Source organism: Neophocaena asiaeorientalis, unplaced genomic scaffold, assembly GCF_003031525.2.
Source record: "Neophocaena asiaeorientalis asiaeorientalis breed wild unplaced genomic scaffold, Neophocaena_asiaeorientalis_V1.1 scaffold91, whole genome shotgun sequence".
Classification (NCBI taxonomy): domain Eukaryota; kingdom Metazoa; phylum Chordata; class Mammalia; order Artiodactyla; family Phocoenidae; genus Neophocaena; species Neophocaena asiaeorientalis.
The window spans coordinates 3,161,465-3,185,177 of record NW_020173198.1 but is presented as its reverse complement, the minus strand read 5'-3'; the positions used below and the strand labels follow the sequence as shown (position 1 = coordinate 3,185,177).

The 23,713-nt window shown below is 52.4% G+C and overlaps 1 protein-coding gene across 1 annotated transcript; it reads left to right on the top strand.

The window, feature by feature from the left end:
- Window positions 1-293: 293 nt before the first annotated feature.
- KDM8 (lysine demethylase 8) lies at window positions 294-23,707 on the top strand. Its single transcript, XM_024744643.1, has 8 exons — window positions 294-416; window positions 9,004-9,499; window positions 11,798-11,964; window positions 13,386-13,518; window positions 15,259-15,303; window positions 19,416-19,565; window positions 20,375-20,467; window positions 20,560-23,707. Exons 2-8 carry the CDS (start codon window positions 9,032-9,034, stop codon window positions 20,722-20,724), a joined length of 1,221 nt encoding a protein of 406 aa, XP_024600411.1. The 5' UTR covers window positions 294-416; window positions 9,004-9,031; the 3' UTR covers window positions 20,725-23,707.
- Window positions 23,708-23,713: the final 6 nt, after the last annotated feature.

Genomic DNA, 23,713 nt, shown 5'->3' with positions numbered 1-23,713 from the left:
CAGGATCTGCAACTTTCCGAAAGTACGAGTATTTGACCACTTTATCTCACTGAGCCTCGATTTACCGCTCTCTAAAACAGAGAGAATAATCCGAGTTGTACGATTAGATAAAATGGTAGATGTGAAGCTGCCTTGTACACGAAGTTACCGTTAAAGAGGCAATCGCAGGCGTTACCCACTTGGAAAGAGAAACCGAGGCGAAAGCCCAAGCCTAGGCTGTCGCTCCACCCTCCGGCTTTTAAACGGGGTTGGGCGGGGCCACGGCATCGATCACTCGGCGCTCCTCTAGGCATGCCTTGGTGATCGATACTCCTCGGGCAAGCCTCTGACTACTCGGAGACAGCCGGAGTATTCGGTCCAGAAGGAAAAGTCGTCGCCAGCCTCCGACGACTCGACACTGTCCAAACTCGAGACAGGTGAGTTTGAGCAACTCGAGAGGGCGGACAGCTCTGGCTCCTTAGAAGCGGGGAGGCCGGGCTGAGAGGGGAGGACTGCGCAGGCGTAGCGTGAAGGGGTGAAGCAGGAAAGGACGGTCTCGCGCGTGCGCTTTGGAAAGCCCAGGGCGGCCCTTCAAAGCAGCGAAACTGAGCCGGGTGTTGGGGGGGTGGAGGAGGGCAAGAACCTGGGGTAGCGCATGCGCTCTGAGAACGCAGTTTAGCCGTTCAACTCCAGCGCCTCCAAGGGGTAGGAGGAAGGCCCTGCGCGTGCGTGGTGCGCTTCTTACGCCAGTCGTTTCTTTTTGCGCGTGCGTGAGACTAGGCTGTTGTGTCCCTGCGCGGTTCTTGGTGTCGCGTTGATGCGACTCTAATGCACTTGCGAGGCTTCCGATTTCCGCCGTGTTTGTAGTGGCAGGTGGTTGCCGGCTGACCCTCCCGGGCCAGTCGTCTTTTGTCGGTCTGGAGCTAGGCCGACTGGGCACGCTTAAACCATTGGGCCCCAAATGTGGACCAAGGGAAATGAAGCCCCGGGGGAGGCACCGGGGAGGGAAAAGGTGTGAGACCTCGGGGTGGAGGGTTGGTGGGTTACGTAGAGCCCGCCCAGCCCGCTCGTCGTGGGGGACCCAGTGGGCCCTGTGCATGTGGCCGCCTGGAGGACGGGGGTGTCTAACTCGATAGGGGTTAATTCTGAGCAGAGATGGGTCACCGTGCTCAACAAGTTTGGAGTAAATCCAGGGGCAGGAGGTGGGCAGGTGTTGGGGCCACACCGACGGCCCAAGCCCGATCCTGTCTGCTCGTTACAAGACTGGGCAGCCTGGTCCCAGAAAGCCAGATTGAGGCCGACGTATTCTGGGAGGCGCTTTAGAGTTTTAAAGATAACTTAAGAGAATTCTGGGATGACTGCGGTGGTTTCCTAGAAGGCTTTATTTTATAAACGTCAGGAACCCACTTAACTAACAGCCAACCAAAGGCCAGCTTACATAATGCCCTCTATCTGGATGGTGAATTCATGAAGTCAGGACCTGAGTCGGGCTGTTGTCTACAGCCTGTAGTTGGCTTCTGGGTGTTTAACGTGACCAGCAAGAAGCCGTTTATGAAGTTCAGATTAGGCTGGTTTATAAAGCCAAGACAAAAGCCACTCTGAGAGGTTAGCTCATACAACCTCAGTCTGACCCCCTTTTCAAGATGATTTCCTATGCCAACAAACAGTCCTTTACATAAGAAGCCAAGACAGTCCACTGAGAAGAGCAATTCTGTGCAGCCTGTACCTGAGCTTCCTGTGGAAGCTGTCTCATGTCATGAGACCAGTACAGACAGGTGGCACTCCAGAAGGTCAGTTTACAAAGCCAGGACACAGACCACTCAGGACACAAGACCTTCCTCTGGAAGGTTTGTTCATTTAATACAACCTTTTATAAAAGGCAATTCACCTCTACCCTCACCCACTTCAAAAAAGCCTTATGTAACCAATAAGTCTTTTAAGGCCAATACCTGTCTAGCCCTAGGAGACTGACTTTAAAGTGAGGATACAAGGCCACTCAGGCTTTTTCATATGGCCTGTGATTATGGGGACCATGGGTCTCAATGTGCCTGGAATAATGCCAGTTTATGATTTGTCCCTGAAAGCTGCTATCAGTACTTCCAGTATTCAACTTGTGTAAGATGAAATTCCTACGTGCAGAAATGGCAGTTCCAAACAGTGAAAAAAAAACATTGGCAAAAATGATGAGAGTAAAAAATTTTGCAAAAGAAAAATGCATATTTTACCAAGCTAAATAAATAAAAGGCTTATATATAGCATCCTGGTTTGTATGATAAATTCCGTAGTTAATCCACCTATACCTACTAGAAGGCTGTTTACTTGCTTATCCCTTTTACGTGGAGCTCCGGGAAGCCAATGTAAAGGCCAGTTTGCAGTCCCACTCTTGAAAGACTGTTCACACAGTTTACCCTTGATTCCCTCCTCTGGAAGCCTCGTTCGTTTAATACAACCTTTTATAAAAAAAGGCAATTCAGCGAGGAACTCTGGGAAGCAAATCAGTAAAGCCAGGCCATGAGGCTATTCAGGCTGATACCTTACTCCAGAAAATTGCTTGATACAATTGTCAAGAAACCTTTCTATCAGACTAATGCGTGGGGAATGCTGGAAGCCTGATTTGTAAAGCCTGGACGTGAGGCCATTGAGAAAGGCAGTGTAACGTAGCCTCTACCTGACCTTCAGTGGAAGGCCGTATCAACTGGTTGGTTGTTTGAAGGCTGCTGGTTACAGCCCACATGAGGCCAGCTCCTCTGGAAGATTGTTTCACACAGCTGACAAGAAGGTGTTTCACCCAGCCAGGGAAGGACCTTGCTCCTATAAGGCCATTTCAGATGGCTAACAGGAATCATGGAACATAGGTATGTACAACTAAGAAAAAGTCCAGGCTTCACCTGGCCCTCAGACGAGGGCCCAATATGTAATGAAGCCAGTTTTTAAAACAGGTCATGAGGCCACTTTGGAAGACGTTTATCTAACACGCTGTGGCTCCTCCTCGGAAGGCTGTGTGATTCGGCAGCTATTTAAAAGGCCAAATCATGAAAGATTCTGGGAGGCCGATGGAACCAAGCCATACATAAGACTACTCAGACGGATGGTGGCCAGCATGACAGCTCGCCAGGTTGCTACAGGCTGCAATTGTAAGCCCCCCCGAAGACGAGTGTTTAAGATCAATCATGAGATGCGCAGGGCCATTTCAGGTGGCTAACACAGAGGCAACCTGTAAAACCATTTTGAAAATGAACTCACAGCCATCCCGAAGCTCTCACCTCTGAAAGGCTGTGTCGTGCAGCATCAGCTAAGTCTCTCTGAAGGCTTTGTTGTACAACGTTCACTGAGGAGCTCTGGATTCAAAATAAATTACTCAGGCTATTTTATGTGGCCACGAAGAGGCTGTTCTGTACAGCCAGCTTGAGGCCCTCTCTCCCAGAACGCTGGTCCACATGGCCATCAACCTCAGCCAAGTGGCGAAGCAGCACATCAGCCGCCTTACCAGGCCAGTTTATGAAAACCAAACAGAGACCACCTTGGGAGGTCATTTTACAAGGCAGCACGTGGGGCCACCTTAGAAGCTGGCTTTGTAAGGCCTTTGTGAGGGACTATTTTGTAAGGTCACCCTGGGAGGCCAGTTTGCAAAGGTTAAAATCTGCATCCCAGGGAACTAGCTTATAGCCCATTTGAAACCCTCCAGGAGGCTATTTTCTAAGGCCACCAAGAGACCAATTTACAAAGTTGGTACATAGGCCCCAGCAAAAGCCATTTTTATATTAAGGCAAGTAAGTCGTCTTCTGGGAGGCCTTTTTGTAGACCTTTGTGAGAAGCCAGAATATGAGACCTCTGAGGCCTTTTGCACGCTCAAGGTGAGATTTTTCGAAATTGCTTTATGAGACTCATGTGAGATACTCAAGGGATGAGCATTGAGGCCACCCAGGAAGGCCAGTGGGTGGGTCCACGTGCTGTTTTGCGTGTGGCTAATGGATAAGACCACGCTGGAAGGCTGCACTGTGAACCTTTTATTAAAAAAATATATTATTTATTGATATTAGTATAGTATTTTTTAATAATTTTTTAATTTTTATTTATTTATTATTTTTGGCTGTGTTGGGTCTTCATTGCTGCACACAGGCATTCTCTAGTTGTGGCGAGCGAGGGCTACTCCTCATTGCGGTGCGTGAGCTTCTCGTTGCAGAGCACAGGCTCTAGAGTGCGCGGGCTTCAGTAGATGCAACACGTGGACTCAGTAGTTGTGGCTCGTGGGCTCTAGAGCACAGGCTCAGTAGTTGTGGCTCGTGGGCTCTAGAGCACAGGCTCAGTAGTTGTGGCTCGTGGGCTCTAGAGCACAGGCTCAGTAGTTGTGGCTCGTGGGCTCTAGAGCACAGGCTCAGTAGTTGTGGTGCACAGGCTTAATTGCTCTGCGGCATGTGGGATCTTCCCAGAGCAGGGCTCGAACCTGTGTTCCCTGCATTGGCAGGCAGATTCTTAACTGCTGTGCCACCAGGGAAGCCCTGCACTGTGAAGCTCTTAACGAGACCAACACAAGACATGAATCTTCTAGGAGGCTGGAGATAGAAATCATCCTGGCGGGCTTGGGCCAGGCCACTCAGGCTCTCTGAGTCCTGTCATGCAGTAAGCCAGCTGGGAAGGATATCCATTGTGAACCAGGGACTGAGCTGGGATCTAAAGCTCCAAAAGCTGATGCAGTCCTCATGCCCGAACATGAAGAGTGTCTGAGTGGACACTGCCACTTACTGTAAAGTTTTGGACAAATTGCTTAATCTCCCAACTCTCACTTCATTCATCTGTAAAACCTCACACTGTAGAATTGTGAGGGATATGTTAGATAGATAATGTACATAAAACATGGAGCATTGGGATTTCCCTGGCAGTCCAGTGGTTAGAACTCCGTGCTTTCACTGCAGGGCCCCGGTTTTGATCCCTGTTCTGGGAACTAAGATCCCACAAACCGCGTGGCACAGAAGAAAGAAAAAAAAAAACCCAAAAAACATGGAGCATTGACATGGCACATACGGAAGGGCACCGAGGTTGAGCTTAATCTCAGTTCTGTCTCTGCACAATCGATTGACTGTGGTCTGGACTTTTTTTTCTGGACTTTAGTTTTCTCGTCAGCAAAATCGGAGGGTGGGGTTGCAGGGGAAATGATCACGTACATCCCTGTCCACTTCACAGTATGGTGAGGAACAAATACAGTTCGAAAGCGGTGCTGGGGATAGACTGCAGAACTGAGAAAAACTCTGAATTACTGCACTTACTTTAGGACAGGCCCAGGAAGAGGCACCTCAAAAATAATAACAAGCGAGAAAGGTACACCCTTCTCTTATGTGACGTGATAGGATTTTCTCATCTGTAGAATGGGGAGAATAATAATTCCTTCCTCAGAGTTTTCTTGAGAGTTAACCCAGATGTGCAGCTTTATCGTGTGCTGGCTTGTGATCTTGTGGCTCTGGTCCCTCATTTATAAGATCATGGATTTGTGAGCTAGACTGCCTGAGTTTCAAATTTCTGCTCCACCTCTTATTAGCTGAATTGCTTTGGGACATCATTAACTTCTCTGCTTTAGCTTCCTTATCTGTAAGATGGAGATGATAATACATAGAGCTTCTGTAAGAATTAAGAGTATATATAAAGTGCTTGGAGCATTCCTGGCTTTACAGCAAACGCTTTGTAAGTACTTTATCAGCTTCGTAGGGTCATTGTGGGGGTGAAATGAGGCAAGTATTCTGTCTGCTGAAATGAGCTGAAATGGAGCCCAGCAATAGGAATGGCTTGTCCGAAGCACCCTCAGGGACCATATCTCTAGCAACCTTCACACATCTTTGTTTCTCTATCTACTGCTAACGTCTTCACACACATTAGAGCTGAAGGGAACCATGCTTTCTCCTCCTGTTCTTTGGTGTGAGTTATAGATGGAGTCCCAGCATGTCCAGGGAATCTGGTAGGAGTGTTTATTATCTGTTGCTGCATAACACATCTCCATAAATTTAGTGACTGTAAAACAACACACACGTATTATCTCTGTTTCTGTGGGTTGGGCGTCTGGACAGGGTTCAGCTGGGTCATCTACATCAGGGTCTCTCACAAGGCTCCAGTTATGGTGTCAGGGCTGAGCTCTCATCTGAAGGCTCAGCTGGACAAGGATATAAGTGCCTGTGGTTGTTGGCAAAATTCAGTTCCTGGAGGGCTGCTGGACTGAGGCCCTCAGTTCCTAGCTTGCTGTTGGCTCTAAGCCACCCTCAGTTCTTTGCCACATGGGCCCCTCCAACAGGGCCACTTGCTTCATCGATGTGTGCAAACCAAGAAGGCAGTAGAGAAAGTCTGCCAGCAAGATGGAAGGTCCAGTCTTATGTGACCTGATCCCAGAAGTGGCATCTCGTCACTTTTGCCATCTTAGACCAAAAGTAAATAGCTACACATACCAAACCTACACACCTGTTGGTTAGAGGCAAGTAATAATAGTTTTCTATTGCTGATATAACAAATTATCACAAACGTGATGGCTTAAAACAATAAAAATTTGCTAGCTTACAGTTCTATAGGTTAGAAGTTAAACATGGAACTAAAATCAAGGTCTCAGCAGGGCTGCATTCCCTTCTGGAAGCTCTAGGGGGCAATCCATTTCCTTGCCTTTTCCAGCTTCTAGAGACCACCCACATTCCTTGGTTTGGGACCCCCTTCCTCCATCTTCAGAGCTGGCAACATTGCATTGCTAACAATTCTGTAATCACGTCTCACTCTGACTCTGACTTTAGCCAGGAAGGATCCTTTCAAGGACTCCTGTGTTAGGTTGGGGCCAGCCAGATAATCCAGTATAATCCTATCTCACAGCCCTTATTCTTCATCACATCTGCAAAGTCCCTTTTGCCATGTTAGGTAACAGACTCACAGGTTCTGGGGATTAGGATGTGGACATCTTTGGGGGACGTTATTCTGCCGACCACTCAAATCACAGGTCCTGCCTGTACTTAAGGCGGTTAGATAAGAGTGTTCGTAACAGCAAGCAGGGATCATTGGGCTCTCTTGCACCTTAGGGTGACTTTCTTCCCTCACAAGAAGCGGAGCATGTGATGGGGCTTTATCACAGGCAAGTCTTCGTTCTTGCCTTCACCATCCACCAGTGGCTCTTGAGTGTCAGTTACTTTTAAGGGTCAAATAAGGTTCTTTTATTATTAACCACAGAAACCCTGGTTGACATAAGCAAGAAGAAATTTCTTGGGAGACTGTGGGGCCCACAGAATCGACGGAAAGCTGGAGACCTGGGCTTGGAAAGGACAAGAACTAAAGTGCATCCTAGGAATTGCGGACAATAATTGTGAGGCCCTAGCAAGAATAGTCTGGTCCAGAAACTGCCACTAGGACAAAATGAAATGCCAGCTATCTCTGGTCAAGTTGACCTACTTAAAGTTCACATTCAAAGGAGGCAACTCATTGTCTAGCTTGGGTCACATAGGACCCAAGGAGATGGAGGTATGTTGTCAAGAAAGAGAAGAGGATTCTGAGCCACCAGAACTCAACAAATACCCTCTACTATGTTCTCTGCCATCTATTTCCTCAATAATAGAAGGAAGTTATTGCTTCATTCAGGGCAGGATAACTGCTGCAACAAGCATCATCAACACTGTAGTGGCTAAACACAATACAAGTTTATTTTTTGCTCCGGAAGCATTCCAGTATGGATATTCCTAGTTGGGGGGCTGTCTTATGGCTCTGCCATCCCCCAAGGCCTCAGAGTCTTTAGCTTCCAGCCAGTGGATAGGGAAAGTGTGGAGGATCATACAGGAAGTGTTTATGGACCAGGCCTGGAAGGGTTATACGTCACTTCCATTCATTAACTGGAACAAGGTGCCGTGGTCACATCTAATTACAAGTGAGAAATGGAGTCTAACTGTGTGTCCAGGAAGAAGATGGAATGGGCTTTGGTGAGCTTAAAGCAAGAGTTTGTTTTTGTAGTAAAGTTTTATTGGGACACACCATGCCCATTTGTTTACATACTGTATAAAGCTGCTTTCACACTACAGTGACAGAGTAGTACCAACAGTGACCGTATGGCCTGCAAAGCCTAAAATATTTGATATCTGGCCCTTTACAGATAAAGTTTGTCGACCCCCAGCGTAGAGCAGTCTCTGCAAAAAGCGTGATGGTCCCTATTTCTTAGTATCAGATGCGATAGGGCATATAGCAGCTGTTAGTACAATACCTACAATATTGTAGTGCAAATAAATCACCATAAGTTGTGAGCCGTAGAACGTATTCACATATTAGTACTTATTCCTAGAGATTGGCCTGCCATCTCTATATAATGTCCAGGCTAAAGTCACTAAAGGCACCAACTGTGATAAACCTTTTCGTATAGGGTTTATGTATTTCCGGGTTTCCTCCAGAGACGTTAAGATCTCATTCTTTCAGTAGTCTTAATTGAGTGCCTACTATGAGCTTGACTCTGCAAGAAACTCAAGGGCTATTCAAACCCAAAACACTCTCAGAGAATCTTGGCAGGCTTCACATAGGGGATCATTTAAGTTGGGCCTTAAAGGTTGGATAGGAGTTTGCCAGAGAAGAGGGGTGTTGGAGGCATTTCAGACAAGAATAATACATGTTACTCTCTGAACAAATATGGGTCCGGTGCCCACCGTGTGCCTAGTGTTACGCCAGGCCCTGAAGATGCAGTGGTGACACCAGACAGATAGGGACCCTGCCCTCACAGGTGCCCTCACAGGGCGGAGAAGACCATTGTTGAAGAATCAGTGCAGATGAGATGTGTGTTACATGGGACAAGTCCGGAAGCCTTGGTAACCTATAGGGGTCCAGGTCTGTGCGTGGTCTCTCTCTCGGTCTCTCTCTTTTTTTAGGAAAATAGTTTATATATATTTAAAATTTCAGTGGTTGACACTTTGGCCACTGGATGTCATCACAGATCTAGCTTGTTTTCCCCCAGTCTTATTTTATGAAAATGTAGAACTGTAAATACGTAGGCATACAACGTGGTGTTTTGCTGTAACTTATCTTTCCCCCCAGCACTCATCGGACTGAGCCGGCTGGGCCGATGGCGGGGCCGGGCGCGCTCTGGGAGGCCCTCTGGGCACTCCTGCCCCGCACGAAAGAGGAGCTGAAGCTGGAGCTGGGAGAGAAGGTGGAGGGCAGCGTGGTGATGCTGCTGCAGGAAGCCGCTGAGCTCCTCTACGGGGACAGGAGGCAAGAGTGTCTGCAGACCTGCGAGGCGCTGCTCGACTACTCCTGGGAGAAGCTCAACACAGGGCCCTGGCAGCACGTGGACAAGGGCTGGCGGCAGGTGTACTCCTTCGGCTGCCTCCTGAAAGCCGTGTGTCTGTGCGCGCCGCCGGGAGATGCTGCCTCCGTGGCCGCCGCCCTGAAAGCCTGCGACATGGGCCTGCTGATGGGGGCGGCCATCCTTGGGGACATCCTCCTTAAAGTCACTGCCGTCCTCCAGAAGCACCTGCTCTCTGGGAAAAGGCCCGCCCCCAGCCCGAGCCAGGAGCCACTTGGCATAAAGGTATCCGGGGGCGGGGGGGGTGGGCAACCGCCACTGACCGCACCCAACAAAATCCATCAGCCCTGTTTCCCTAGAAGTCACAGGTCAGCTCTCCCCTGGGCTGAAGCCCCTGGCATGCTGACCCCTCTGGTTGAAAAATGGCATCTCCATTGATTTGGAAATGGAACAGCCTCTTGTCTCAATTTTTTTTTTCCCCAGTTTGTGCAAAAGCAGTGCCCCTTGGGGAGAGCAGGAGGGTAAAAGCTTTGTGGTTCCTGAGAGAAATGGCTCAGAGGGATTGTGTGGCCGAGCCCTGCAGCCAGCGGGAGCCCTTCTCTTTCAGCTTCTTCCTGGCCCCTTGGCTGAGGTGTCACCCACTTTCCTGGCTGCCTCTGTCTTTGTGCTGCTGAGTTTGGATGAGATACTACAACTCACGTGACTGATCCTGACGTGGTCCTGCCCTTTAGATACTTCATCGTGTCCTCACTGGTATCTAAGTGCATGTGCCAGAGAATACCCCACAGTCACTGAGGATGGTTTCCTCAGGCTTCACATCCCAGCACTGACACGTGGACCCACTCACAGCACCTCTGGGCAAGTCAGTCACCTCCTCTGAGCCTCAGTTTCTGTAAAGTAGCAAAGTGCTGACCCCCAGAAAAAAAGGGCTGAGACTGTACTGGACACTGGGTGAGGGAGTTACGGGGTGTTTTCGACAGTTTTCTAAATATTTTCTTGTTTTCAGAATTCCCTACAGTGAGCATTATTTTTCTATAAGAATAATGCAAATGGATGTCATACATCATACATGTAACTGAAATAAAAAGTGAGCCTATAAACAGGGAAGAGAAATTTGCAGCAAAGCTGTCAGAGAGGAGATATCTTTATTGTATAAGAATTATACAAATCAACAGGGGAACAGAAAAAACTGGGCCCCAGGAGGTAGAGAGACCAGACACACGAACAGACTGTTCACAAGGAGGAAACAGATCTGTTAAACAAACATGTGGGAAATGTTCAACCTCACCTCTGGTTTAAACAAACAAACAAAAAAAGCAGCCATTCTTGGCTCTGAAACTATCAAATGAGATTTTATACAACACCCAGTGTTGCCAAGGGTGCCACAGGGCCAAGGGCATGGGGTGTTGGTGGACCTTTCAGAGGGTCGGGCAGACGTGCAGATCAAGGGACAAATATCTGTCCCCTTGGACCCAGGGGTTGCACCCACCCTTGCCCCGGCCAGGGCTGTCCCAAGGGATACGGCGGTGGCTTCATGGCCAAGGTGGTGTTCGCGGTCTGGGGCAGTGTATACGGTCAAGGGGGTGGCAGCTGCGTGGGTTCCCATTCCCGCGCCACCCCCCGCTGCCTGTGCCACCTCCCTTACTGAGCCCCAGCGGTGGCCCAGATGTGCCGGGAGCCAAGGGCGTGGTCCAGACGCCCGTCCTGGAGCTGACATTCTAGTGAGGCTGAAAAAGAAGGTCTTCTCCCAGGTGGTGAGAAAGGTGGGGAGGCTGCTTCAGACAGGGTGGTCAGGGAAGGCCTGTCTGACAAGGGAGTACAGGGAAGTCAAAGTCTGCATTGGGGACAGTGAGAAAAGAAGAGGCAAATACAAGGTCTTGCACATCGCCTGCAGGGAAGAATGTTAGCTGTCGCTGCCGCCACTGCGTGAGTGTAGAGAACGGGCTTGGGGTCCAGCAGGGGGAGCAGAGGGAGGCGCCAGGCGCCAGGCGGCAGTGCTGGGTGCTTTACGTGTGAGGTCTCATCACCCAGTGGGGTTTAACGTGTGGGGAAACGGGCTCAGAGACAGTAACTTGTTCAGGTCCCGCAGCTGGGAGATGGTTAAGTAAATGATGAGGCAGCCACTCAAGACATTGCAAGGACTGAGTGACAGCATGGAAACTACTTTAGAGAAATTATTGGACAGAAGAGGCAGAGTTGCTTATTCACCGTGAATCTTAGAGTGGATCAGAGATGCATATGTGTGGACAAAGTGGGAAAGGAACATACAGTAATGAGAAGAATCCTTGTATGTTAGATGGTGGAGTTTGGGATAGTAAGTTTTCCTCTATGAAAGCAATATATTAGTTTTATAATTAAACAAACATTTTAAATGAACCGGTAGAGAAGGAAACATCTTGGTATCGTGAAACGTCAGTAGTTGCAGTAGCAGCAGTAAAACTGACAATAAATGTTAACTCTTATTATTGTTACTGATGACACCTCGGCTGTCTTACTACCACTGATGCACATTCCTAGTGGAATGCCTCGAATCTTGGCCTTTCTGCAGTTGTCGCCATCTTGTTTTGTCTTAATTTTGAACAGAAAGCAAGGAATGACCACGTTCCGATTCCAGATATGACGTCAGAAAGAACGGTGCCCCGGCTTCACTGTCCATCCCTCCAGTATTTCAGGAAGCATTTTTTGGATCCAGGGAGGCCTGTGATCTTGGAAGGTGTGGCCAACCACTGGCCGTGCATGAAGAAGTGGAGGTGGGTGTCTGCTGAGGGCGTGTGGTTTCTCTTCCCAATTTAGCATCCCCAGAGACCCCCAAATTCCTCCTCCCATCCCCAAGTGAATACAGCCCCACGGACACTTCACTGGCAGTGAAGTGAGATGGATGGCCTAGGGGTTAAACAGGCATTAAAGGCACAGTGCTCTGAAGCGATGCCAGAGGTTATAAGATTCTTAGCTTCTACAGCTTGCCGGCCCTAAGCAGTTTTTAAGGAGTGCATCGTGGAAGTCCAATGTTAAGTCCGTTATGTAGTTTTGCAGGATCTCAGGAATTCTGTGGAGTTTCTTAGGGGTTCCTGAGCCTTGAGAGTAGAAATAAGAACCCAAGGGCTTCCCTGGTGGCACAGTGGTTAAGAGTCTGCCTGCCAATGCAGGGGACACGGGTTCGATCCCTGGTCCGGGAGGATCCCACATGTCGCGGAGCAACTGGGCCTGTGGGCCACAACTACTAGAGCCCACGCAACTAGAGCCCGTGCTCCGCAGCAGGAGAGGCCACTGCAATGAGAAGCCTGTGCACCCCAACGAAGAGTAGCCCCCACTCTCTGCAACTAGAGAAAGACCGCAAGCAGCAACGAAGACCCAATGCAGCCCAAAATAAATAAATAATTAATTTTAAAAAAACAAAAAATAAAAACCCAAGACAGCCCCACGCCCTCTGCGTGGGCTCCAAGGGATCCTGTGTTTATTCTCTCCTCATGTCTGTTTCCAGTCCCTCCTCAGATTCATGGTGGAGAGGTCAGATCAGGCAGCTGGACAGTAGCCTAATTTTGAAATGAGGAGGCGTGTCTCAGGCAGGTGGATGGAGCCAGGCTGTCTTGTGGCAGTGGTTTTGCGGAGGGAGTGGTTCCCGCTGACACTTGTGTGCTTGGCCACGCAAGGCGGGCACATGCCATGTCTTCCCTCATTGTCCCCTCCCTGGTTCCTGTGCGACGGGCACTGTCATCAGATCCACAGTTTGCAAACGGGGAACAAGGGCTCAGAGAGGCGAAGGGACTTGCCACAGGTCCCCTGGTGGGTGACAGGCAGGGCTGGACTCGGCACCAGGCCACCGGAGCTGAGGACCCAGGCCCCTCACCACCCCGCACTGTCCTCCACTGGCCCAAAGAAGATCTCTCTGCTTGTGACAGGGCGAGCAAAGAGAGAAGTTGAAAGGCGCTAGGCAAGCAGGGAAATAGAGCTGCCCAGCAAGAACCAGATTCATTGGTTGTATCTGCAAAGCTGCCCAGCGCCAGGTGGGCAGGTGACCTCGCCTCTCTTGCACCTGTGTCTCCTCAGCAGTGAATTGGGTCTTCCTCCACCTCGTTTGTGCCAATGAAAGGAGACCAGCATAGCACATTTAGCAGGGCACCCAGTGGGTGTTAGCATACGATGGCAATGCCAATCCCTGTTTTCCGAATAGTCTGGAGTACATCCAAGCAATCGCTGGCTGCCGCACCGTCCCAGTAGAGGTCGGTTCCAGGTACACGGACGAGGAGTGGTCCCAGACGCTCATGACTGTCGATGAGTTCATCAGCAAGTACATCGGGAATGAGGTGTGTCGTTTGACTCCTGCCCCCTAATACTTAGGAGGGAGGGGACGCGTTACATTTGGGCAAATAACTTCCATGTGTTGCCAGGGGAGGTTTTGGAGGAGTCAAGAAGCCATTCTTTAAGGGCCTGTGGTCAGTAGGCTGGCCAGCACGAGAAAGGCAGGCGGGACATAAGGTTCCCATTTCAGGCCCTTTGTTTTTTGGAGGTTTTGTTTGTTTGTTTGGGTTTCTTGATTACAGTTTAGTGGGTTTTAGTATATTCACAAGATTGTGCAACCATCACCACTATCTAATTCTAGAACATTCTCATCACCCCAAGGAAACCCCGTACTCACTAGTAGTCACTTCCCATATCCCCTTCCCCACCATCCCCAGGCAACCACGAATCTGCTTTCTGTTTCTATGGATTTGCCAATTCTGGACATTTCACATAATTGGAATCATATAATATGTGACGACCTGTGTCTGGCTTCTTCTATTTAGCATAACGTTTTCAGGGTTCATCTCTGTCATAGCACGTACCAGTCCTCCGTGCCTGTGTATGGCCGAATACTATCCCTTTGATGGATAGACCACATCTTGTTTGTCCATTCCTCAGTGGATGGCCATTTGGGTTGTGTCCACTTCTTGGCTGGTATGAAAAATGCTGCTGTGAACATCCACGTACACATTTTTGTGCGGACATGTGATTCTGTTTCTCTTCGGTGTATACGAGGAGTGGAATTGCTGGGTCAGATGGTAGCTCTGTGTGTAACCTTTTGAGGAACTGCCAGATTGTCTTCCAAAGCAGCTGCACCATTTTGTCATTTCTTACAGTGAGGGCCTTGGGTGTCTTCCTCTTCCTGATACCTGTTGGCCACTCTGGCCGCAGTTGGGGTCAGTGGTGCCCAGCATCCCATCTGCCCCGCCCCCATCTGACCCTTGCAGAGGCCCTCGGGCATCTTCAAAGAACCCCTGAGCGTCGGGGAGCCCGGTTTGTAAAGCACTGATCTTTCAACTCATCTGATGGGTAGAAATTTTCACAAAATGATCATCTCCAGTGCAGGCAGTTGTAGGAAAGTGGACTCTCACATTAACTGCTGGTGAGATTGTAAATGATGTGACGTTTGGGAAAACACCGTGGCAGAAGCTACTGAGATTTAAAATCCACGTACTCCCTGACTGCACTGTTCTCCTCTTGGAAGCCTGTAAACGTCAGGACCAGAGCATTCGGCTGTTTATTGAAACACCGCGGCAGAACCACCTCAGTGTCCACCAGCAGGGGGATGGTTGAATGAATAATGATGCATCCTGTCTCTAAAGCATGCATCCATCAAAAGAATGAGTCACATATGCATGTATTGACCTGAAGAGGTAGTCACGATATATCATGAAATGAAAAATGCAGACTTCACAGTAATACATATTATATGATTCCATTTTTATTTTTTAAAAATCCTTACGTGTGTACAGCCCCTTCACGTTTCATGTGAGAAAACTGAGCCCCGGGGCTCAGGGTGACTTACTCAGGGCGGAGGCAGGGCCAGATCCTGAGTCCCCCCATCAGCCCAGTCTTGCTGGCTGGCAAGGGATCACATTCGCCCCCGGGTCAGAGGAGGGGGTACCAAGCAGGCCGGACACGAGGGCCCTCCAGGTGACGCCTAGGACAGGGTGCTGAGAGCCAGCCACACGGGCAGCTCTGAGGAGGTGTCCCGCGACTAACGGGGCTTTTCTGTGTCGCCTCTGGTCTCTCCCGTGGAGTAGCCGAAGGACATCGGGTACCTTGCTCAGCACCAGCTCTTTGACCAGGTAAGTCCGAGCCCCTCTACCCTTCACCCTCTCACCTCCTCCCACCTCCCTTCCTAGGCGCTGGCCCCGGAGGGTTGGAAAGGGGTCGCAGCCTCGTTTGCTCCCCAGTGGTACTGCCCCCTGCGGTGAGCAGGGAGGCCCCTGTGCCGCTACCCGTGCCCTACTCACCAGCGGACAGCAGGGGAGCAGAGCAGGCCCTAGGATGGCCCCCAGGGGATGGAGTCTAAAGCCCAGGTGTGGTCAGAACCGAGGAACAGTTCCCCCAGGTGAGGGTGGCAAGCTGTGACCTGACCCAGAACGAGCGAGTGGCCGCTGACCTGGACTCACAGAGTTCCCTGGGCAGGGCCTGGAGCCACCCTGACCACCTTTCGGTCGTCCGCTTACGAGGCAGGCTCCCCGCACCTGGGCCTGTGCGCTGTGGCAGGGCCCGGGTTCCACTCCTCTGGGTACCCTGACTGGCTGGATGGAGGACCCTCAGGATGAACTGGTGGAGACTGAAAGAGGAGGGGGCCGTGGGCTGGAGCTGAGGGGAGGAGCAGGGCTCGAGGCCAAGGCCAGTCCCAGGGAGAGGCGCCTCATGAGCCAGGGTCGGAGGGCAGAACGAACCCCACGTGCTGGGCGCGTCCACCAGCGTGAGAGGGTTTGGTCAGAAAAGCAGAGCGGGAAGCCGAAGAGGGAGGCTGGGGCCAAGCTGGCAGGGCCTTGAAGGCCAGGCCAAGACAGCGAGGAGCCTGGGACGTTTGTGAGCTGGAGGGTTCCCACTCCGAAGTGGTATTCCCAGGAGAATCCAACAGGGGCGCTGGGGGATGCAAGGAGAGCGCCCAGGGGAAGAAGAGGGACGGTGGCAGGCTGCGCTAGCTCTGTCTCCGTCACACGTCCTCCCCTGAGACTGACCAGGTGTGGCCCAGACAGCGCCAGCATCTGGCTTTTAGAGGTGCAGGGTCCATCCTGGGCCGCACCCAGATCAATGGCACCAGCATCACCCGTCACCCAGACCTGCGTCAGGTGGGGCCCGTAGCCGCCAAATGCAGAGCTGGGGAGGTGCTGGCAGGAACCAGGACCGGCTGGCTCGTGGGGAGTGAGGAAATGGGGCTGTGCAGTGCTGTGCAGGATGGCCGTAGCTGAGTTGGCAAAGGACAGGAAGAAAGGCCACAGAAGGCGAACAGGGATTGTCTGCGGGGGGCGAGAGGGCGAGGGGGTCCCTCCCTCTCTTTTCTGCGGTTTCCAAATCATCTATAATGAGTATGTATAGTCCTCAAAACGGGAAGAACAGAGACTTTGTTTTCAAATGCAAACAAAGCAGAACAAAGTGAAGCGTAGCGTGAATCAGATTCGTCCTGCGCTTTCAAAGCCGTCCAGTTAGGATGCCGAAACGCTCAGAGGAGGGCTCGCCCTGGGGAATGACCGGGCAGTTGGGCTTGCCGTCCACCCCTTGCCTCATCCCCCGCTCTCCTCTTCGGTCTGTACTTGGGGGGGTGGCCCAGGCTGCGACCCTGGTGGCGGGCGGGAGATGGCTGCTTTGTAGGCCCCTGTGCACCGGCGCTGAACCCTGCCCTGGGGACGCAGGGACAAAGGAGACAGTCGCTCTCCTGCCCCGTGGACCTGAAAAACACACGTATCTGATGGTAATGAGCGCCTTGAAGGAAAGGAGAAATGTACCCTACAAAGAAGGCTGGGCGGGGCAAGGGCTCTTTCCATCTGATGGTCAGGGAAGGGGTCTTGGAGAGGTGATGTCTGAGCAAGAGCCCGAAAGATGAGCAGTAGGTACCCCGCCACATGGCAGATATTTTGCCCGTTTCTTTTTTATTGGGTTGTTGGTCGTCTTATTTTGAATTTTAGAAATCCTTTATATATGTTCTGGATGCAAGCTAGTTGTCAACCGTAAGCATTGTGGGTATTTTATCCCTGTCATCAACTTGCATTTTATTTTCTTCTCGTGTCTAAAAGGACATGACAAGCGCCATGCCAGCTGGGAGAGCAGCAGGTGTGAACTTTCACCTTCAAGGGGCAGGAGAGTTTTCAGTGTGGCCAGAGCCGAGCGCATGAAGGGGAGGGAAGTGGCAGATGGGGCCTGAGAGAGAGATCAGGGCTGGAAGAAGGATGGTTTTCTTAATGTGAAGGGAAGTATTTCCAGGATGGCTGTGGCACTGTCTGGGGAGGAGTTGAAGTGACAGGTGTGGAAGCAGGGAGACCACTAGAAGGCTGCTGCAGCGGTCTAGGGAGAGCTGACGCCGTGCGTGGAGAGACGGGGTTAGGACGTGTGTGAGCTGCCAGCACCTGACATGGTGGGCGTGCAGAGATCGAGGGAAAGGGAGCAGCCCAGGAAGACTCCTAGGTTTGGGACCCGAACCACTCGTTAGATGGAGCTGAGGCATCCGGGGGGACTCGGCAGATGCGGTCTTGGCCAGGCCTTACGCCACAGCTGCCCAGAGCGGGCAGTGCTGGGCGGGAGGCGAGGTCAGGGGTTGGGTGTGTGCCCTGAACAGGGAAGACCTGGGTCATTCGGGGTCAGGACCACAGCCAGTGGGAAGCTGGGGTCCCTGTCCTGACCAGGGGGCCCCAGTTGGGGATGTGCCAGCCTTCGGGAGATGCAGGTCCAAAGTTATAGGGGGGCAGGTGGTGATGGGGCCAGGTGGGCTGTGTCCTCTTGCCCAGGCTTCCCCATGTGAGGACTCGTGGGTCCTGAGTCCTGTCCTCTCTTGCTAAGTAAAGAAAAGGGGGATTCAAGTTGATCAGGCCCCTGCCACGTGATCTCTAGAGACCAGCCTGTCCTATCCCCTGGTCTCAGTCACAGTGGGGCTCGGCCTCCCAGGGCCCCTGGAAGCCACAGGTCAGCTTAGCTCCCTGTGCTGGAGCAGCTTCCCCGGGAGCCCTAACTTCACAGCCTCCCGGAGGCCCCTGATGCCGCCACGCGAAGGAGCAGCACAAGCTCACCTCCAACTGGGTCAAAGTCCATGAATGGTTTTAAGACTTCCACACTTGACCACGTCGCTTTTTTTTTCTAACCCAATTTTTATTATTTGTTTGTTTGTTTATTTTTGGCTGCATTGAGTCTTCGTTGCTGCCTGTGGGCTTTCTCTAGTTGCGGCAAGTGGGGGCTACTCTTTGCTGTGGTGCACTTGCTTCTCACTGCAGTGGCTTCTCTTGTGGCAGAGCACGGACTCTAGGCGCGTGGGCTTCAGTGGTTGTGGCTCGTGGGCTCTAGAGCGCAGGCTCAGTAGTTGTGGCGCACGGGCTTAGTTGCTCCGCGGCATGTGGGATCTTCCTGGACCAGGGCTCGAACCCATGTCCCCTGCATTGGCAGGCGGATTCTTAACCACTGTGCCACCAGGGAAGTCCTGACCACATTGCTTGATGCCACCAGCAGCCTGGCATGAGGGTGCCCCCTTTACCACATCCTCACCACCACTGTGTGTTACCACTTTTTCAACTTCTGCTAATTGAATCAGTGGGAAATGATGACAATGTTTATTGCTAATGAGACTGAAAGCCTTCTTTATATCTAATTCATCTTTATGTGTGATCTGGTTTTTGTCCTTTTCTTATTTGTATACCTTATGTATTGGGATCCTTATTATTCTTCCTTATTATTTTGTATGCACTCTCTACATTAACCTTCCTTTACCACAGTTCAAATGTTTCCCATTTTACTCCCCATCTTTGTATTAAGTAACTTCTCTTAAATGTACCAATTGTGATTGCTTTACCATTAGGAAATTTTGGAAAATCTTCCCTTCCAGAGATTTCATTAACTGCTCGGTCCCATTTTCTTTTTGTTTTTCTTTAATTTGATGTTCTAAAATTAGAAAATTGCAAGCTGGTTTATTTTTAGGTACAAAGCAGTGGTACCAGGTTTTTAAGAAAAGGAAACAAAGTTAAAATGCATATGACGTGGAAAGAAATCTGAAAATAAAATTATAACCCTTCCCTAGCAATTATGTATTTACTTTTTAAAATTGATTTTTAAACTCCTATACAGAAAATGTGGCTACAGTCATATTATTACACAAGAAGAGAGTGTGTATCGGCCTTCTGGGAGAGTCAGTGGACTTCTAGGCTGCTGTGTCCCACAGGCCTGGTCTTGAACCTCCACGTCTGCTCTGACCCTACAGATCCCGGAGCTGAAGCAGGACATCAGCATCCCCGATTACTGCTGCCTGGGCGCCGGGGAGGAAGAGGAGATCACCATCAACGCCTGGTTCGGTCCCCAAGGCACCGTCTCCCCGCTTCACCAGGATCCCCAGCAGAACTTCCTAGCCCAGGTTGGAGCTGCTCAGAACATTGGCCTTCCCCCTCCTCCTGGCCCAGCCACACGCGGCCTGGCCACATTGTCCACATTTAAACACTAAAGAGATGAACCACTGACAGGGACGTGGACAGAAGTGAAAACAGAGAAAGAAAGGTACCAGGCCTCAGCGGGGGGCCCTCTGCCTGGTCGGGGCGGCTTCCAGACATGGCTCCTGCATCGTCTGGGTTCCCAGACGCCTCCTGAGGGCAGAGTGGGGCCGGGCGCCATCTCCGGATGGAGCAAGTGCCCCGACGGCTGCCTCTCCCCTGCCGTCCATCAGAACCAGGCCAGCTTCTCCTGCCAGAACCCTCCAAATACAGGGAAGCTGCTCAGCCAGTGGGTGGTTTTATGGAGACCCAGATAGAGCAGCGCGCACACGTGCGTGCGTGTATGTTGTAAGGGGAGGGGCACCTGTTGTAAAACCACCTTCCGTCGCAGGCAGAGAGGTTTGACAAGTGAGAGTGTTCTTCCAGCCCGGGGACCAGTCCCCAGAGGCAGCAGAGGGGCCGGGAGCCAGACCGCCTCTCAGCCTTGCGAACGTGGCCATTCACTTAACCTCTCTGTGCCTCCACATCGTCACCTGTAAAATGCGGGGAAAGGATAAACCGCCTCGGAGGGTTGTGCCGAGGCTCAGAGTTAATACACATACAGCACTGAGACAGCGGTGCCACCGTCGAGTGCCTGTTAGCAACAGTAGCGAAGGCAGTGACTCCTAACCTGACGTGTGTGCTGGGCGCGGGGCGGCCGGGCACCTGCTGAGGAGGGCGGCTCTCTTCCTTGCAGGTGATGGGCAGGAAGTACATCCGGCTGTACTCCCCACAGGAGTCAGAGGCCCTGTATCCTCATGACACGCACCTTCTTCACAACACGAGCCAGGTGGGCCTGGAGGACCCGGTGGGACCCACCGTTTCCCCTCCTCCACACCCCGTCTCTGAGAGCAGACCAGTGACTTCCTTCGCTTTCCTCAGGTTGACGTGGAGAACCCCGACGTGGAGAAGTTCCCCAGGTTTGCCGAGGCCCCATTCCTGTCCTGCATCCTGTCTCCGGGAGAGATCCTCTTCATCCCGGTGAAGTACTGGCATTACGTGCGGGCTCTGGACTTGAGCTTCTCGGTCAGCTTCTGGTGGTCGTAGCCCGAGAGGAGGGTGCCCGGCAAGCAGACGCGCTCGTGGTCACACATCCTCCACCCTGTGCCCGGCCCAGCCTGCGCCTAAGGACTCGCTCGCCTTGGCACGCGCAGGGCGAGGGGTGCCCAGGCCAGTGTGGGCAGCAGAGGCAGGCGGGTGGGACCCCAAAGGGACATTCCCGGCCCACAACCCGCACAGAAGCTCCGGGGCTCTGAGGTTGGCTGCCTGCATTCAAGCCTGGCCCTGTCGCTTAACCGCTGCGTGATGTGGGGCAAGGAACTCCACTGTGTGTGTCTCCATCTGGGGAACAGGGCAGCGCTAGTCCTCACCACAGAGGGCTCTGGGGACGTGGTGTGGGCAGAGCTGCGCAACAGACCTCAGCCACTGTCACCAGCCTTCCTGATTATTACTGTTGTAAATACTGGCCTGTCAGGACAGCCATGGCCCGCAGGCTCTGGAGCGGGGTGGCCGTGGCCTGGTCACGGGGGTGCTCAGCTCAGGCCTCTGCTGGGCAGTGGGGAGCCTGGGGCAGTTTCTGTCTTGGTTACTGAAGTGTAACCTGCCTTCAGGGAAGCGCACAGCCCTGCCAGCTTGGCGAATTTCCCACTCCACACGCTCCCAGCAGCCAGGAACCACCTGGCGGCCCTCCTGCCCCTTGCTGCCGCCATCACCCGGGACCACTCCTCTCCGAAAGAGGGTTTTAGGCCAGGAGAGAGGCCCAGGCTTCAGACTTTCCATAAACACGTTTGTTTTGTTTGTATAAAACATGGGTGGTTCTGTTTGAATTTTGACCAGGTAAGGATGCTGGGGGCAGGGGTGTCACAGACCTGCAGGAACAGCTGCGGAGGCGGCCCAGGGCCATGCCTCTACCCACCAGGCCTCTCTCCCTCCGTGGCCACCTCATGTCTGCTGGTCTGACCTTGGCCTCAGTCTCTTCCCTCTTGTAGGTAGCCTTCTTCCCGGGGGGGAGAAGATGGCCCCAGCAGGTCAACTCCAGATCCCAGCACCTCTACCCACAGCTCAGAAACCTCAGGGAAGGTTCTGACCATTGGGCCTGGGACCTTCGCCCATTCTGGGGCAATGCCATGGGGCAGGGAGTGGCTGCTCTGATTGGCGGGGCCTGGCTCACAGGCCCCCCCCCGAGTTACTGTGAGAAGGGGGGTGGGAAGCATTGATGGGCAGCTAAAACTAGCTACTAATGTCCTCTGTAACCAGGCCAAGGAATTTGAACCTTATCATGTAGGTCTTGGGGCTTCAGCGTTTTGAGCAGAGAGATCATTAGAACATACGTTTGATTCTCGGCAGGGAAGAGGAGGGGCTGATGGGCAAAGCTGCAGGGAGGCCGTGGGTCTGACTCCGTGGGTGAGCCCGGGCGAATATGAGAGCTGTTTAGAAAGGAATCGAGGGCTCTGTGAGCAGTTGCTTGTGAGGTCGTTTATTCCCCTGCCCAGCATTATTGATAGTTATTTACCTCATTTTTCATATGAAGAATTTATAGCAAATATCAACGCCGCTGAAGGCAGTCAGGCATAAAATAGGGATGCCACCATGCCCACAGGCTCGCCATCAGTGAGGAGACAGGCTGCAGACGAGCCATAACTCCAGGGCTGCCTGCATAACCCCCACTCCTTCACCGGCTCCAGCTCCCACGGTGGCCCAGCCTTTAGGACCCCATCCATCCCAGCTGGCAGGTCCCACTCCTGACGAAAAGCGGTTCACCTGTAATGTCGTGGTTCTGAAGTTAGGGACTAGAGGAAGCGTTCATTAAAACATACTGAGGCCTGGCCGCCTCGAGCAAGTGTCCCTTGTCACATGGGAAGATGAAATCTTCATCTGCTCTCCGGGCAAGGCTCCCGTGTTGCTAGTATCCCGGCTGGAGGGCTGGCTTCAGCTCTGAGGGGTGTGGACTGAAGGCGGCTTAGAAGAAAGGTGCCAACCAGCTGCTCGCAGGGCCGAGGGGAGGTACAGGCACCCACCCACTGGAGCTGCAGGGAGGCCAGCTCAACACCAGAGTCCTGTGCCAGGCAGGGCACGGCATCGAGCAGGATGGGGGCCCTGCCCTCCTTGTGTTTCATGCTCTTGGGGGAGTCCGGAGAGGAGACGGACAATAAAATAAGTAGTGCGGGTAGTGATGAGTGCCATGAAGGCAAGAGAACAGGGTGACGGTGGAATGTGGCAACAGGGGAGGGATTGGGGACATGACTTTCATAGCTGACGTCTGAGTAGAAGAACCTTGAAGGACCTGGAGTCCAGAACTGACACTGAGATTTGAGGAAGGTGCTCCCAGCAGCAGGTGCAGCAGCCCCGAGGCAGGAAAGCCTTGGCCTTGGGAGAGAGGAAGGGGCTGGGGCAGCGTGAGCAGAGGGCGCTGAGGGAATGGGGAGGGCAGGGCCTGGACTGTGGCTGCGGGGGGAGGGACGAAGGTGCTAAGCAAGGAGAGACGAGGGCTGATCACATTGGCGTGTGAGAAGAGCCCAAAGGGGGAGACTGGAGGCCGGAAGAGCGGTCAGTGTCCCCGGTCCCGTAATTCCTGGACTGACACGCTTGGGGCACCAGTGGGAGGGCAGAGCGGTGGGAGACAGGCTGTGCCCGGGGGCGGCAGGGCCGGATCACCAAGGCCTTGAGTGCCAGGCAAGTGCTCTGGAACTTGGGGTTAGGGCTTTGGTTGGGCCGTGCCAAGGGGTCCTCAGGAAGTTCATGCTGGCGTCACCGCAGGGGAGACTGGCAGCAGGAGGGCAGTGTCCCAGCGGCGGGTGCTCAGAGCTTCCTTGACACCTGCGTGGTGTGACCCTGCCTGGCCTTGACCGCCCAGCCACCTGCCCGGACAGGCAGGAGGGCCACGGCGTGCTGCTCTGCTTTTGGGCCCTGGCCTCCGGTCCCCCTTGTCCGGAACAGCATTGTGGAGGATGCCCTTTCTCCCGGGAATGCAGCCGTGGAGGGTGTGTCCTCCCGGGAATGCAACCTTCCTGGACCTGCATCTTGAGGACGCACAGAA

What these genes read in the sequence shown, in the direction of transcription:
- KDM8 (XM_024744643.1), top strand. Translation starts at nt 9,032, where the DNA reads ATGGCGGGGCCGGGCGCGCTCTGGGAGGCCCTCTGGGCACTCCTGCCC. An exon ending in AGCACCAGCTCTTTGACCAG is followed by an intron (nt 15,304 to 19,415) that starts GTAAGTCCGAGC and finishes CTGACCCTACAG; the next exon opens with ATCCCGGAGCTGAAGCAGGA. An exon ending in TTCTTCACAACACGAGCCAG is followed by an intron (nt 20,468 to 20,559) that starts GTGGGCCTGGAG and finishes CGCTTTCCTCAG; the next exon opens with GTTGACGTGGAGAACCCCGA.